This window comes from Hyperolius riggenbachi, chromosome 1 (assembly GCF_040937935.1).
Source record: "Hyperolius riggenbachi isolate aHypRig1 chromosome 1, aHypRig1.pri, whole genome shotgun sequence".
Classification (NCBI taxonomy): Eukaryota; Metazoa; Chordata; class Amphibia; order Anura; family Hyperoliidae; genus Hyperolius; species Hyperolius riggenbachi.
In genome coordinates, this window is record NC_090646.1 from 441145086 (window position 1) to 441158999 (window position 13914).

Below are 13914 nucleotides of genomic sequence, written 5' to 3' on the forward strand. Positions count from 1 at the left end.
AATGCAATTGCGAATGCTTAGCGATTGTTATTTTGCAAGGTGATTTTTGGTTTTGTCCATTCAAGCTGAATCGCTTAAAAAAAGGCTACATGCAGCAAATTTTCCAGTTTAACAAAATCACAACACTGCTGTGTGAACACCTTCATAGGGAGACACAGCAATAGTGATTTACCAAACAGCGTTGATCCTCAAACATATTGCAATTGCCCCCAATGCGAACCACTTCAAGGAAGATAGATAATAAAACATTACTAAGGAGGATTGTCCACTACAAGAGTCTTAACAGGCTGAGGGGTTGAGCGTATTTCACATTTCAGCCACCTCATAAGGTCTTTAAATATACATCTTTGACAATCTGCTTAAAACACCACTGCATTGGAATTTTGCAGAAAACGATAAATGGAACACATGGTTCGTTCACACTAAGGCCCGGTTCACACTTGCGTTTTGATCAACTACTTAGCGGTGGCACGAGTTCGTTCCGGTCCGTTCTGAGAACATCCGTTCGCCATCAGGAGGTCATCAGGATCCGGTCAGGTCACGTTCAGTTTTCATCCGGATCTTCTTCCATTCTTCATGCGTCCTGGATCCGTTTTCAAAGAGGGGCCTGGAAGGTCTGGAAAAGCGCTGGAGTCCTTCTTGGGGAGAGCCTGCTGTGCGGACATAATCCTCCTCGTCCCATGGGGCCCTGCGTCTGGATGGCCGGGTCCTTCCATCCTCCGCTGTGTTCTGGGGTGGCTGTGGAGAGGCTGGGGGCTGTCCGACGCTGGGTACATCCACATGGCCGCCTGTACCATAGAGAACCCCACAGGAAGTGGGGTAGGACGTCCGGCTACATCCGGAAATGTGTTGAGCACTTTTTTTTTTCTCATTTCGTCTTGTGCTGGATTTCTTGTCCGGATCCGGTCCGGCGGCAGACGGAGGACTGGTCCGGAAAATTGGAGCAGGTTGGAAAATTCCGGACCGCAGACCGCATCCGGAGGAACGGACGAGTGCGCACGGGTCCATTGATTAATAATAGACCCTTAATCGTCCGTTCCAATTGCGGACTTTGCGGTCCGCAAAATAATGCAAGTGTGAACCGAGTCTAAGGGCTTTTTTGGCCTTTTTTCTAACGCAGCGATTTTCAAAATCGCCCTAAGAACGCTTGTGCAATGATTCTCTATCACAGAGTTCACATCTGAGCGGTTCGCTTCTGATCCTCTCAGAAAAGCGCTGCATGGGCCATTTTTGAGGCGGTTCCACCTCAATGGAAGGTAAAGGAAAAAAACGCCAGAGGTTGGTGTAAGGGGTCATAGAGGATGTGGTCCTGGAGATAACCTGGAAAAGTTTAATGCGTTTCCCAAATATATATTTATCAGATAGGCACATGGTGACAGGGGTCTTGTTACCTGAATAGACAACACTTACCAGTTGAGGAAGAGGGCAGATGTCACCAGTGTTCATATAAAGCCCCTCGGCGACAATAAAACGTCTAGTCACTCTGGCCTTGCGTGGATTCTGGTAAGAAACAAATAAGTACTAAAGATGAGGTTGTCCTCGGGGTGGGTTAAGCAAAACAACACTATAAAATGGATAGAGATAATGCAAGCAATTAGCATAACGTCACACAAAAATCTGAAATCCTTTTGAAGATAGTACTCCTGTGTATAAATTCAAGAATACAATGGTAATTCAGCAGCAAGAGAGTAGTTATTTGCCCTAGAGTTTCCAGTCTACTTTCTATAAAAGGTCTGAAGCAAGTGAATCATGTAATAAACTATTGTTTCCAGTAAGCGAAGAAGCAGTAAGAAGTATGAAAATATTATATATTAACTCCTAATGCAGTGTGCATTAGAAGTTGGTTGTATCCTTTAGGGCAAGAATACACTACTGCTGTTTGCATTTTGACACGCCTTATACCTGGTACACGACACAATTTCGATGTGTCAAATCAATTTCTGGACGGTCCGATCTGCTCCAGATCAAGAATGGGATGGATTTTGTGTAGTAGTGATCTGAAAATCAATCCCATTCTTGCTTGGGAGCAGATCGGACACACCAGAAGATAACGATTCGACCCATCGATCTGATGGGAAATTGACTTGTGTGTACCAGGCATTATAGAGTCTTAACTGATTAGAAATGTGAATAGGGTGCAGGTTTCACTTGCTTCTGATTAACAGAAAAGGTAGGAAGGAGACTTGGGAAAACTGTCAATTACTCTCTTGCTGCTGAATTACAAAACTAATTGTAAAATAGAACTTGTTGGAAAACTGTATAGCTGCCAATGGCCCAATTAAAGTGACACTGAAGCGAAAAAATAAAGTATGATATAATGAATTGTATGTGTAGTACAGATAGTTAAAGTGGTCTGAAACTGACATGGCAATCGATAAAAATGTGTTTTCCTACTTTTTATTACTCACAGTTCTATTTGCTTTTGAGCAAAAGTAAAATTGTCTGTCTACAAATTACAAGTTTCCAAAGTGTAGTTTTTCTTGCCCTGAAACCTGCCATTGTATTTTATTATTTTTCTATTATACCGGATTTTTATTATATATACCGTATGAAAATCTTCTAATGAGCCATTCTGAACTCAGTGTATGCCTGAAGCAGAGACAGCTTTTCGGAAAGTGTTTGTTTACATTCCAGTGTTGACAAATTTGTGTTTATCGAGTAAAAAAAGATACTGCTATCTCCAGTTTGGATGTGGAATTGAAGCTGACTAGCAGGAGAAAGTGCTTTGTTTAACCATTTCAGCGATGTTCTGCTAGAATTTTTTTTCTGGGATAGTAGCTTTAAAGCTGCAAGGAATCTTTTAGAGCTGAGTAGAAATGCTGGCTTTCAGACCACTTTAATAGGACACGAGTAGCAAATAAGAAAGTCATATTTTCATTTTCAGTTATATAGCTTTTTTTTATAACATTGCTATATTCTTCAATATTTGCAGTTTGCAAACTACAGTCTGTATTTTTTAAACTATGAAGCAGAGCGAATGATTCTGAACTTCCCTGTAGTAAAATCTAATGTTAAGTTGTCTTTAACTGTTTCTTTGATGTATAAGTGTTTCAGTAAATAGCATTGCTCTCTAAATTAGTCGGAGAAGCTCTTTTGCATAGATAAGTGAAGTTTCTCAACTCTTCCTGTACTGGAAACAATATGAGACTCATATCTTTGCTATTAACCAGCCGGGCGGTATGGACGAGCTCAGCTCGTCCATCACCGCCGGAGGCTGCCGCTCAGGCCCTGCTGGGCCGATTTTCTTCAAATAAAGAGCAGCACACGCAGCCGGCACTTTGCCAGCCGCGTGTGCTGCCTGATCGCCGCCGCTCTGCGGCGATCCGCCACGAGCAGCGGCGAAAGAGGGTCCCCCCAGCCGCCTGAGCCCTGCGTAGCCGGAACAAAAAGTTCCGGCCAGCGCTAAGGGCTGGATCGGAGGCGGCTGACGTCAGGACGTCGGCTGACGTCCATGACGTCACTCCGCTCGTCGCTATGGCGACGATGTAAGCAAAACAAGGAAGGCCGCTCATTGCGGCCTTCCTTGTTTTTTCTGGGCGCCGGAGGCGATCGGAAGAACGCCTCCGGAGCACCCTCTAGTGGGCTTTCATGCAGCCAACTTTCAGTTGGCTGCATGAAATAGTTTTTTTTTTATTTAAAAAAAACCCTCCCGCAGCCGCCCTGGCGATCTTAATAGAACGCCATCTTAATAGAACGCCAGGGTGGTTAAATGTTCTATTTCTTATCTGTATTATACATACAATTGATTATTTCATAAGTTTATTTTCACTTCAGTTTCCCAATTTTTTTTTGTTAGGGGCAACATATACAGTGGGTTGCAAAAGTATTCAGCCCCCTTGAAGTTTTCCACATTTTGTCACATTACTGCCACAAACATGCATCAATTTTATTGGAATTCCATGTGAAAGACCAATACAAAGTGGTGTACATGTAAGAAGTGGAACAAAAATCATAAATTATTCCAAACATTTTTTACAAATAAATAACTGCAAAGTGGGGTGTGCGTAATTATTCGGCCCCCTGAGTCAATACTTTGTAAAACCACCTTTTGCTGCAATTACAGCTGCCAGTCTTTTAGGGTATGTCTCTACCAGCTTTGCACATCTAGAGACTGAAATCCTTTCCCATTCTTCTTTGCAAAACAGCTCCAGCTCAGTCAGATTAGATGGACAGCGTTTGTGAACAGCAGTTTTCAGATCTTTCCACAGATTCTCGATTGGATTTAGATCTGGACTTTGACTGGGCCATTCTAACACATAGATTTGTTTTGTTTTAAACCATTCCATTGTTGCCCTGGCTTTATGTTTAGGGTCATTGTCCTGCTGGAAGGTGAACCTCCGCCCCAGTCTCAAGTCTTTTGCAGACTCCAAGAGGTTTTCTTCCAAGTTTGCCCAGTATTTGGCCCCATCCATCTTCCCATCAACTCTGACTAGCTTCCCTGTCCCTGCTGAAGAGATGCACCCCCGAGCATGATGCTGCCACCACCATATTTGACAGTGGGGATGGTGTGCTCAGAGTGATGTGCAGTGTTAGTTTTCTGCCACACATAGTGTTTTGCATTTTGGCCAAAAAGTTCCATTTTGGTCTCATCTGACCAGAGCACCTTCTTCCACATGGTTGCTGTGTCCCCCACGTGACTTGTGGCAAACTGCAAACGGAACTTCTTATGCTTTCTGTTAACAATGCCTTTCTTCTTGCCACTCTTCCATAAAGGCCAACTTTGTACAGTGCATGACTAATAGTTGTCCTATGGACAGAGTCTCCCACCTGAGCTGTAGATCTCTGCAGCTCGTCCAGAGTCACCATGGGCCTCTTGACTGCATTTCTGATCAGCGCTCTGCTTGTTCGGCCTGTGAGTTTAGGTGGATGGCCTTGTCTTGGTAAGTTTACAGTTGTGCCATACTCCTTCCATTTCTGAATGATCGCTTGAACAGTGCTCCTTGGGATGTTCAAGGCTTTGGAAATCTTTTTGTAGCCTAAGCCTGCTTTAAATATCTCAATAACTTGATCCCTGACCTGTCTTGGACCTGTCTTGTGTGTTCTTTGGACTTCACGGTGTTGTTGCTCCCAATATACTCTTAGACAATCTCTGAGGCCCTCACAGAGCAGCTGTATTTGTACTGACATTAGATTACACACAGGTGCACTCTATTTAGTCATTAGCACTCATCAGACAATGTCTATAGGCAACTGACTGCACTCAGATCAAAGGGGGCTGAATAATTATGCACACACCACTTTGCAGTTATTTGTAAAAAATGTTTGGAATCATGTATGATTTTCGTTCCACTTCTCACGTGTACACCACTTTGTGTTGGTCTTTCATGTGGAATTCCAATAAAATTGATTCATGTTTGTGGCAGTAATATGACAAAATGTGGAAAACTTCAAGGGGGCCGAATACTTTTGCAACCCACTGTATATCCCTATCAGTTTTGACTGTAGTGATCAAAACAGCTTTTATGAAAAACAATTGCATGTATAGGCAATGTTACAGCTCTTGCCGTCACAGGACAGAAAGCAGCATCTCTTAATGTGACACAGACAGTAGTAACAAACTTGCAGACATCCTATCCTTTTCCCAGTCTATCAAGAACAAGTATTCTCTGATTTGGGGATTTAATGTTGGAAAGTCACACGTTGCCCTTATTGAGCATTCCTGCAATTTTTATTTTGCTATCTGTCACATATTTTTATTTTTTCACGGTTTACTATTCCCACTTTGGACCTCGTGCATTTTTGTTAACCGCAAACATCATGAAGCTTCCTTAATGATATACTTCAGTGAGGATGTTTACCATGCAACATTCTGTTCTTGGCACAAAAGCTTCAAAAACCAGGCTGTGAAGGCCAAACAGAAAGGGAGTGCAGAAATGGCAATAAATCACAGTGTTTGTTACATTTACTGTGTCAGAGTTTTTTCCCCTCTAAACATTGCTCTCTTGGGCAATAGCCCATACGATGGAATGCCAGCAATTACACCAATCTGTTACCCGTAACTTTACAGCAACATGTGTAAGATCCCTTTCAGTGTGAGCCAATGCAATATTGTCAGTCTGGTTTCTCTTCTTTATGCAAAGCTGAAAGAGCAAAGCAGATTTTTTTGATGTTTCTATTATTTCTAGTTATGTTCAGCATTTGAGGCATGAGTTCTATACCTAGTGGCATAATTTACTTCTTTACTGGAGCTGTGTACATTAAATCCTCATGTTCCATTTGTATGCAATTTGTTACACCACATTAAAAAGAGACTGACCTTGTATCCAAAGAAGTTATTATTACTTCTACTTTTATAGGCCAGTTGAGGTTACTAGGCCTCATTTTTCTAGTGTTGTAAAGTAGTCAAATAATTATCATATATTGCCGCAAGTGAAATTTACATGGATACATGATTTAGCCGAAAGACTTGCTATAAACTGACATCAGGAAAAGTGTGTTTAATATAAAGGTTTCCATAAAAGATCATTTTTCCCGCTGGAACAACTGAATGTAAAGAATGCTTCAAAATAATGTAAGCTGTCCACAAACTTGATAGCACAAAGTCTGCTGCATTCATCAACACAAACACACCTTTCACCTAAAATTAAAATGCAAAAAATGTCAAAATACTGCAACTGCAAGAAATAAAATGCTGGTAAAGCCAAATTAAGCAGATCAGTAAGCATTATGTGAAAACTTCCTTGGTCACACTGGTCCCCTTTAGAGCAAATTACACCATAGGAAGATATTGAAGATGCAGTAAATCTGCCCATAAGGTTAATAAAAGCAGCATGCATACCACGCTTTTTAGGCCTCTTTCACTGTGCGGCGTTGCGGTTTGTTGCGATGTTAACCACTTGAGGACCCACCCTTTACCCCCCCTTAAGGACCAGCGCTGTTTTAGCTGATCTGTGCTGGGTGGGCTCTGCAGCCCCCAGCACAGATCAGAGTGCAGGCAGAGCGACCAGATCGCCCCCTCTTTTTTCCCCACTAGGGGGATGATGTGCTGGGGGGGGTCTGATCGCTCCTGCCTGCCGGGTGTTGCGGGGGGGGCACCTCAAAGCCCCCCTCCGCGGCGCAATCCCCCCCTCCCTCTCCTACCTGGCCCCCCCGGTGAACCGGGCTGCACAGGACGCTATCCGTCCTGTGCAGCCAGTGACAGGCTGTCTCCTGTCACATGGCGGCGATCCCCGGCCGCTGATTGGCCGGGGATCGCCGATCTGCCTTACAGCGCTGCTGCGCAGCAGCGCCGTACAATGTAAACAAAGCGGATTATTTCCGCTTGTGTTTACATTTAGCCTGCGAGCCGCCATCGGCGGCCCGCAGGCTATTCACGGAGCCCCCCGCCGTGAATTGACAGGAAGCAGCCGCTCGCGCGAGCGGCTGCTTCCTGATTAATCAGCCTGCAGCTGGCGACGCAATACTGCGTCGCTGGTCCTGCAGCTGCCACTTTGCCGATGCACGGTATAAGCGTGCGGTCGGTAAGTGGTTAAAGTCGCACCATTGTAAACTTAAAACGCAACGCGCCCAAAAAGTCGCATTGCAGCATTACTAACGCATACAGCACATACAGTACTAAATACAGACAATGAAAAGTATGTCTCTAAATAATTACTGAGCATGTGCAAACAGTCCACCGCAGTGAATAACACGTATGACGCACAGCATGCAGCACTTTATAATATTGCTACATGTTACACACAAACGCTACGTGTGCACTGTGAATGTCGCATAGACTTCCTATTACTGTGTGTTAGTCCGCATTGAAACATTTTCTAACGTGCGACTTTAACGTCGCACTGTGAAAGAGGCCTAAGGGCCCGTTCAGACTGCACGCATTTCCAGCCGCATTTTGGAGACGCGTGCAAGAGGCAGACACGCACGACATCAGACAGTGCATAGAGTGCACTGTCTGATGTTCACACTGCATGCGTTCCGGACCTGTGCGGTCCGGGAAAGCATGCTGCACGCAGATTTTGTAAAAACGCGCGGCTGTCCCATTCACTTTTCAGTGATGGGATCAGCCACATAACGCACACAAACGCGGATGGCGTGCGTTTGTACGCGTTGCGTTCCGCACGCATGGCCATCCGCATTTGTGATCTGAACGGGCCCTAACTGTTTTTTGGGTGTTTGTCTGCACTTGCCCACACACCTCTATAACCTCTATATTGTTCTGCTGGCATTTCATATCTACTCTAGACTCAGGGCCGTTTTCACTACAGCGAATCCGCATGCGGTATCCGCATGTGGAGTCGCATAGGCAATGCAAGTGGATGGGGCTGTTTCTACTTGTGCGTCTGCGGGAGCGTTTTTGTGTGCGGCTGAAATCAGATTTTGCGTGCGAGAGGAATGCACGCAAATCGTCGCTAATGTATTTTAATAGGGAAATCGCATGCGGGTTGAGCATGCGGTTTTTGACGCGAATTCGCATAGTTATTAACGTTATTTTACAAAGGCAGTGACATGGTTACATTCGCATATACCCTTACCTATGCAGAATCGCATGCAAAATCGCGGCAAGAACGCACGCAGAATCGCACCCACATGCGATTTCGTCCGTGGTGAAATGCAGGCGATTCCGCACCGCACCAGTGGAAACGAGCCCTCACTGGAACCCACAGAGGAGACCTCTCCAGCAGCCAGAAGGAACTGCCCAACAATTGTCAAGACTACTCCTAGGGACTACTCTTAGGAATTAATACATTACCATAAAAAAACAGCAGAGGCTGTAGTGCTTATACTGCTCTGCACTGCAAAGAATACTATGCTTTCTGCCAGGGCTGTAGAGTCGGTACAAAAATCCACCGACTCCGACTCAGTTTAGGATTCCACCGACTCCTCTATTATATAATATTGCATATTACAATGTTGTTGATTGAAAGTATGTAACATGAAATTCGTCTCTTAACTGCCAACGCTTAGGAATTTTAAATGACAACTGAAGTGAGAAGGATATGGAGACTGCCATATTTATTCCCTTTAGTCATAGACTACAACTAGTCCTTGGTAAGAGTACTTGTAAAAGGTACAGGCCAGAACAAAGAACATCTATCAGGCCCTAGGCAATGTAACAGTGGTTACATGTAAGAGTGATGTGCAGGTACTCTGCAGGGGAATAACGAGATTCTTCCTCTATTACACATTCTTCATGCACAATCTGAACCAGGTTTATGGGTGATAGACAACATCTCTGTGTTCAATGTGCAAAACATTCTCAGTGGATTCCCTGCAGCTCTGTGGAGAGTGCATATGTAGAGTATAGTAATACTATGTAACAAAGTAAACCTGAGACAGATGAAATTAAAGTTTTATACATACCTAGGGCTTCCTCCAGCCCCCTTCAGGCTAATCAGTCCCTCGCTGTCCTCCTCCACCACCTGGATCTTCTGCTATGAGTCCAGGTACTTGAGCCAGTCTGGCATAGTGCGCATGCACACACTCCGCCGCCGGGAGCGTACTACACCTGCACAGCACTGTTGCGCAGGTGCAGAACGCTCCTGGCTGTGAAAGCGGCATGCGGCCGGACTGCGCTGACTGGCTGAATTCCCAGGACTCATAACAGAAGATCCAGGTGGTGGAGGTGGACAGCGAGGGACTGATTAGCCTGAAGGGGGCTGGAAGAAGCCCCAGGTATGTATAAAAAAACCTTTTCTTTTCATCCTTCTCAGGTACCATTTAATTCGTAGTCACCAAACCAAAATTTTAACATATTTGATTTCATGAGCAAAGAGTACATTTGCATAAATCAGAATCAACGCACAATTATTTCCATCTCATTGACCATCTCTATTAGTGACACGGCTACACATCAGGCTTTATATTTACAGCATAGATGTTATTTCGTATATATAAGAGATTCCTATGTACACATCATATATACCAGGTGTCCCCAAACGTTTTGGGTCAAGGGCTGGGTCAACATACTTCAGACTGCTGGGGGCCGGAGTATACATAAAATGGTGTTGAAATCTTTGCGGGCCAGACAGTGAAGCATATCCAGGTGACAACCTGCAGTCCAATTGGACAGCAGTGTCACGTGATGTGGAATTTGGCCTAGTGCACACCAAAAACCGCTAGCAGATCCGCAAAATGCTAGCAGATTTTGAAACGCTTTTTCTTATTTTTCTGCAGCGTTTCAGCTAGCGTTTTGCGGTTTTGTGTAGCGGTTTTGGTATAGTAGATTTCATGTTTTGTTACAGTAAAGCTGTTACTGAACAGCTACTGTAACAAAAACCGCCTGGCAAACCGCTCTGAAGTGCCGTTTTTCAGAGCGGTTTGCGGTTTTCCTATACTTAACATTGAGGCAGAAACGCATCCGCAATCCCAAATCTGCAGCAGCCCGGGAGTATGCGTTTCTGCAAAACGCCTCCCGCTCTGGTGTGCACCAGCCCATTGAAATACATTACCCTAGCGGATCCGCACCCGCAAGCAGATCGCAAACCGCAGCGGAAACACTCCGGTGTGCACTAGGCCTCTGATTGGAAATCAGAGAATTACTGCTTTCTGGCTTCCATGTGGATGGGTGGTGCCAGCACTGCTATTCTATATGCAGACCACTAATATTTAAAGATGTAGCTGACCATATCTATAAGTAATACATTTTGTGTGGGGGCCGGTAAAAATAGCCTCAGGGGGCCACATTCGGCCCGCGGGCCTTAGTTTGAGGACCACTGATATATACAGTCACAATCAGATGTGTATATCTGACTTTAAAAATACGGGGACTGCTTTATTGAAGCAGCACAAGTAACTCATTTTGATTAGTTTATTTCATTTTTGTGGACTAAGCACAGCTATTACTGTATATATAAATTATTTATGATGACTATTATCTGAGAAATAGAACATTTATGATATTTTCTATTTTAAATTACAGTTTAAATTCATTAGGAGTCGGAGTCTGTGCATTTTTTCCTGACTCCAGGCACCCAAAATTGTCCCGACTCCGACTCCAAAGCCCGGCTTTCTGCAGCCAGTATTACCTTCTACCTTTCACAAAGCAGAACTGCACAGACCACAGTCACACTGCTCTAGCTGAGGTGAAATCTAATACAGGAACAGGATATATTCAGGTTGATCATTCAGAAAAACAAACATTTTGTTTTGCTCTTCTGATGTCACAGCTCCTGGCTACAGCCAGGATGTTAACCAGCAAACAGTACCCACAGTAATTGCATGAATTATCTATCCTGTTTAGTTGTGAGAGGTTGCTACTATGAAATATACAGTGTCTGCATTTGCGCTACTGCGCGTGTGCCGCAGGGACAGCAGCAGGACGGGCCAGGGGGCTGGCCGGGTGGGTGCGGCAGACCGGTGTGCACACGCGGCGTGGAAGCGCACATGTGGCGGTGATGACAGACCTAGAGTCAGTTTTTGAATGGGCTAAGGTCACTAGTACAGGTACGATTAATAATAAAGAAGGGATCCGAATCTTTAAAGTGTCCGAAAATAATAAGATTATGGTGGCTGGAATTAAAGGTTAGGATAAGTTAGGGAGGCATTAACCACCCTGGCGTTCTATTGAGATCGCCAGGGCGGCTGCGGGAGGTTTTTTTTTTTTTAAATTAAAAAAAAACATTTTATGCAGCCAACTGAAAGTTGGCTGCATGAAAGCCCACTAGAGGGCGCTCCGGATGCGTTCTTCTGATCGCCTCCGGCAATCAGAAGTAACAAGGAAGGCTGCAATGAGCAGCCTTCCTTGTTTGGCTTTCCTCGTCGCCATGGCGACGAGCGGCGTGACGTCATCCGACGTCCTGACGTCAGCCGTCTCCGATCCAGCCCTTAGCGCTGGTGCGCAGGGCTCGGGCGGCTGGGGGACCTTCTTTTGCCGCTGCATCCGGCGGATCGTCGCGCTGCGGCGGCGATCAGGTAGCACACGCGGCTGGCAAAGTGGCGGCTGAAATCGGCCCAGCAGGGCCTGAGCGGCACCCTCTGGCGGTAATGGACGAGCTGAGCTCGTCCATACCGCTAAGGTGGTTAAGGGAGGATAGGTGAGTTTAGGAATCAAGACGGTGAAAGAGGAGTTTAAAGTTAGCTTCTGGAAAGAATGACGTTTGCAGTGGTATCATGTAAACCTCTTTGGACCAGAGGACCACTTTGATGCAAGACATTCTCTCCAAAGCCCGGCAGACCGAAAAAGGGGACAAATCAAGCGCATAAAACATGATAAAGTGTATCATTATTATATTAATATGCACTATAATTAAATCACTATTTCATTATAACATTTAACATCAAATGAATTGTAATGCAACTCATCATAGTGCACAATCAGTGGGAGCCCTGCTCTTCCCTGCAACTAGCTGGTCCCGTCTCTGGGTGATGGGAGACAGACACCCGGAGTGTATTCCTTATGTCCAGTCTACTCCATAATCTTGTTTTGGTTGCAGTCACTGCAGAAAATCCTGCTTCACAAAAGGTAGCTGCTACTCCTGGCTCCTGATCTCACTATGCTGCCCTGTCCTCAGGCTGGGAGCACACTTGTATGTGTGTTTTCTGCAGAGGAAAACTGAGAACCAATGTAAATCAGTTGGCTTGTGTACACTTGAAAGTATTTTCCCCATACAGATAAAAACTAGTGTGCTCCCAGTCACGGCTTCTTATTACACTTAACCTGTCCATCTCTGATGGAGCAGAACTGACTCTGCAGAAAACCCCAGCATCACTACAGTACACAACACCCAGGGAGGCGGTAGAGAGGCTGGGGCAGACACTTCTGCACACTGAATAGGGACAGTCTACAAAACTCTGGATGATTCCTTATCAGTGGTTGAGCAGATGCAGTCATTTGAACAATTGTGGGAGAGCCGAAAGATTCTTCTCTCCGCACCCTTAATTGTCAGCCTCTCAGGACAGGGAAAATAAATTAATTGAAAAACAAAATGACTCTGCAGGAAGCAGGCTGCGAATGAATTAAAAGACAAATGACTCTGCAGGGGGCCCAGGGAAAAACATCCTGGGGACCACTACTGGGCCGTGGACCGGGGGTTGAGGACCCAGGATGTAAAGCATTGGTGTCACACTCCGTGACTCTCTCCTTAAAGGGGCACTACAGCAAAAAACTGTAAAATTTAAAATATGTGCAAACATATACAAATAAGAAGTACATTTTTTCCCAGAGTAAAATGAGCCATAAATTACTTTTCTCCTATGTTGCTGTCACTTACGGTAGGCAGTAGAAATCTGACAGAAGTGACAGGTTTTGGACTAGTCTATCTCTTCATAGGGGATTCTCATCAAGGCTTTTATTCTTTATAAAGATATTCCCTAAAAATGATTTAAACAATGATGCTGGCCAGCTTCCCTGCTCCCTACACAGTTTGGCAGTTGAACAGAGCAACTGCCATTCACTAAGTGCTTTTGAAAATAAATATATCCCTGAGAATCCCCTATAAAGATAAGGACTAGTCCAAAACCTGTCACTTCTGTCAGAGTTCTACTACCTACTGTAAGTGGTAGGAGAAAAGTAATTAATGGCTCATTTTACACTGGAAAAAAAAATGTACTTATTTGTACATGTTTGCGCAGATTTTAAATTTTACAGTTTTTCACTGTAGTGCCCCTTTAAGTAATGGTGCTCAGTGTTCTCCCCAGGGCCAATTAAGTGGGCGGGCCGCCCGGCTGGTTTCAGACCCCGCCCAGCTGTCAATCACCCACCCAGCTGCAAAAAAACCCAGGCAGGAGCGCTCCATTGCCTGCTAGCAATCAGCGTCCAGCTCTCGCACAATAGGGAGAGCTGACGCTGTACACTGCAGGAGCTGAGGAGCGCTTCTCTGCCTGTCACCTCACGCTGTCTGGTCTAGTGGAGCAGGGATTGGCTGGGCGGGTTGTAAGGGGCGGCACCATGCATCTAGCTGGAAACTCTGCTCTGTCTCTGCCTCCCGCACTCCAATGAAACAGGCATTATTTTATGCTGGCAGCTCTCTGGCCAAT

The 13914-nt window shown here is 45.0% G+C and overlaps 1 protein-coding gene across 2 annotated transcripts in view; it reads right to left on the reverse strand.

The window, feature by feature from the left end:
* Positions 1–13914, reverse strand: part of SPTLC1 (serine palmitoyltransferase long chain base subunit 1) — a 118102-nt gene that overhangs the window by 43666 nt on the left and 60522 nt on the right. For both annotated transcript variants that reach the window (XR_011020981.1, XM_068238000.1), the window contains exon 8: positions 1411–1500. Coding sequence is in view for 1 of the 2 variants with exons in the window: in XM_068238000.1 (XP_068094101.1) it covers positions 1411–1500 (90 nt within the window). In the remaining variant the exon portion in view is untranslated. The remainder of the gene's footprint in view (positions 1–1410; positions 1501–13914) is intronic.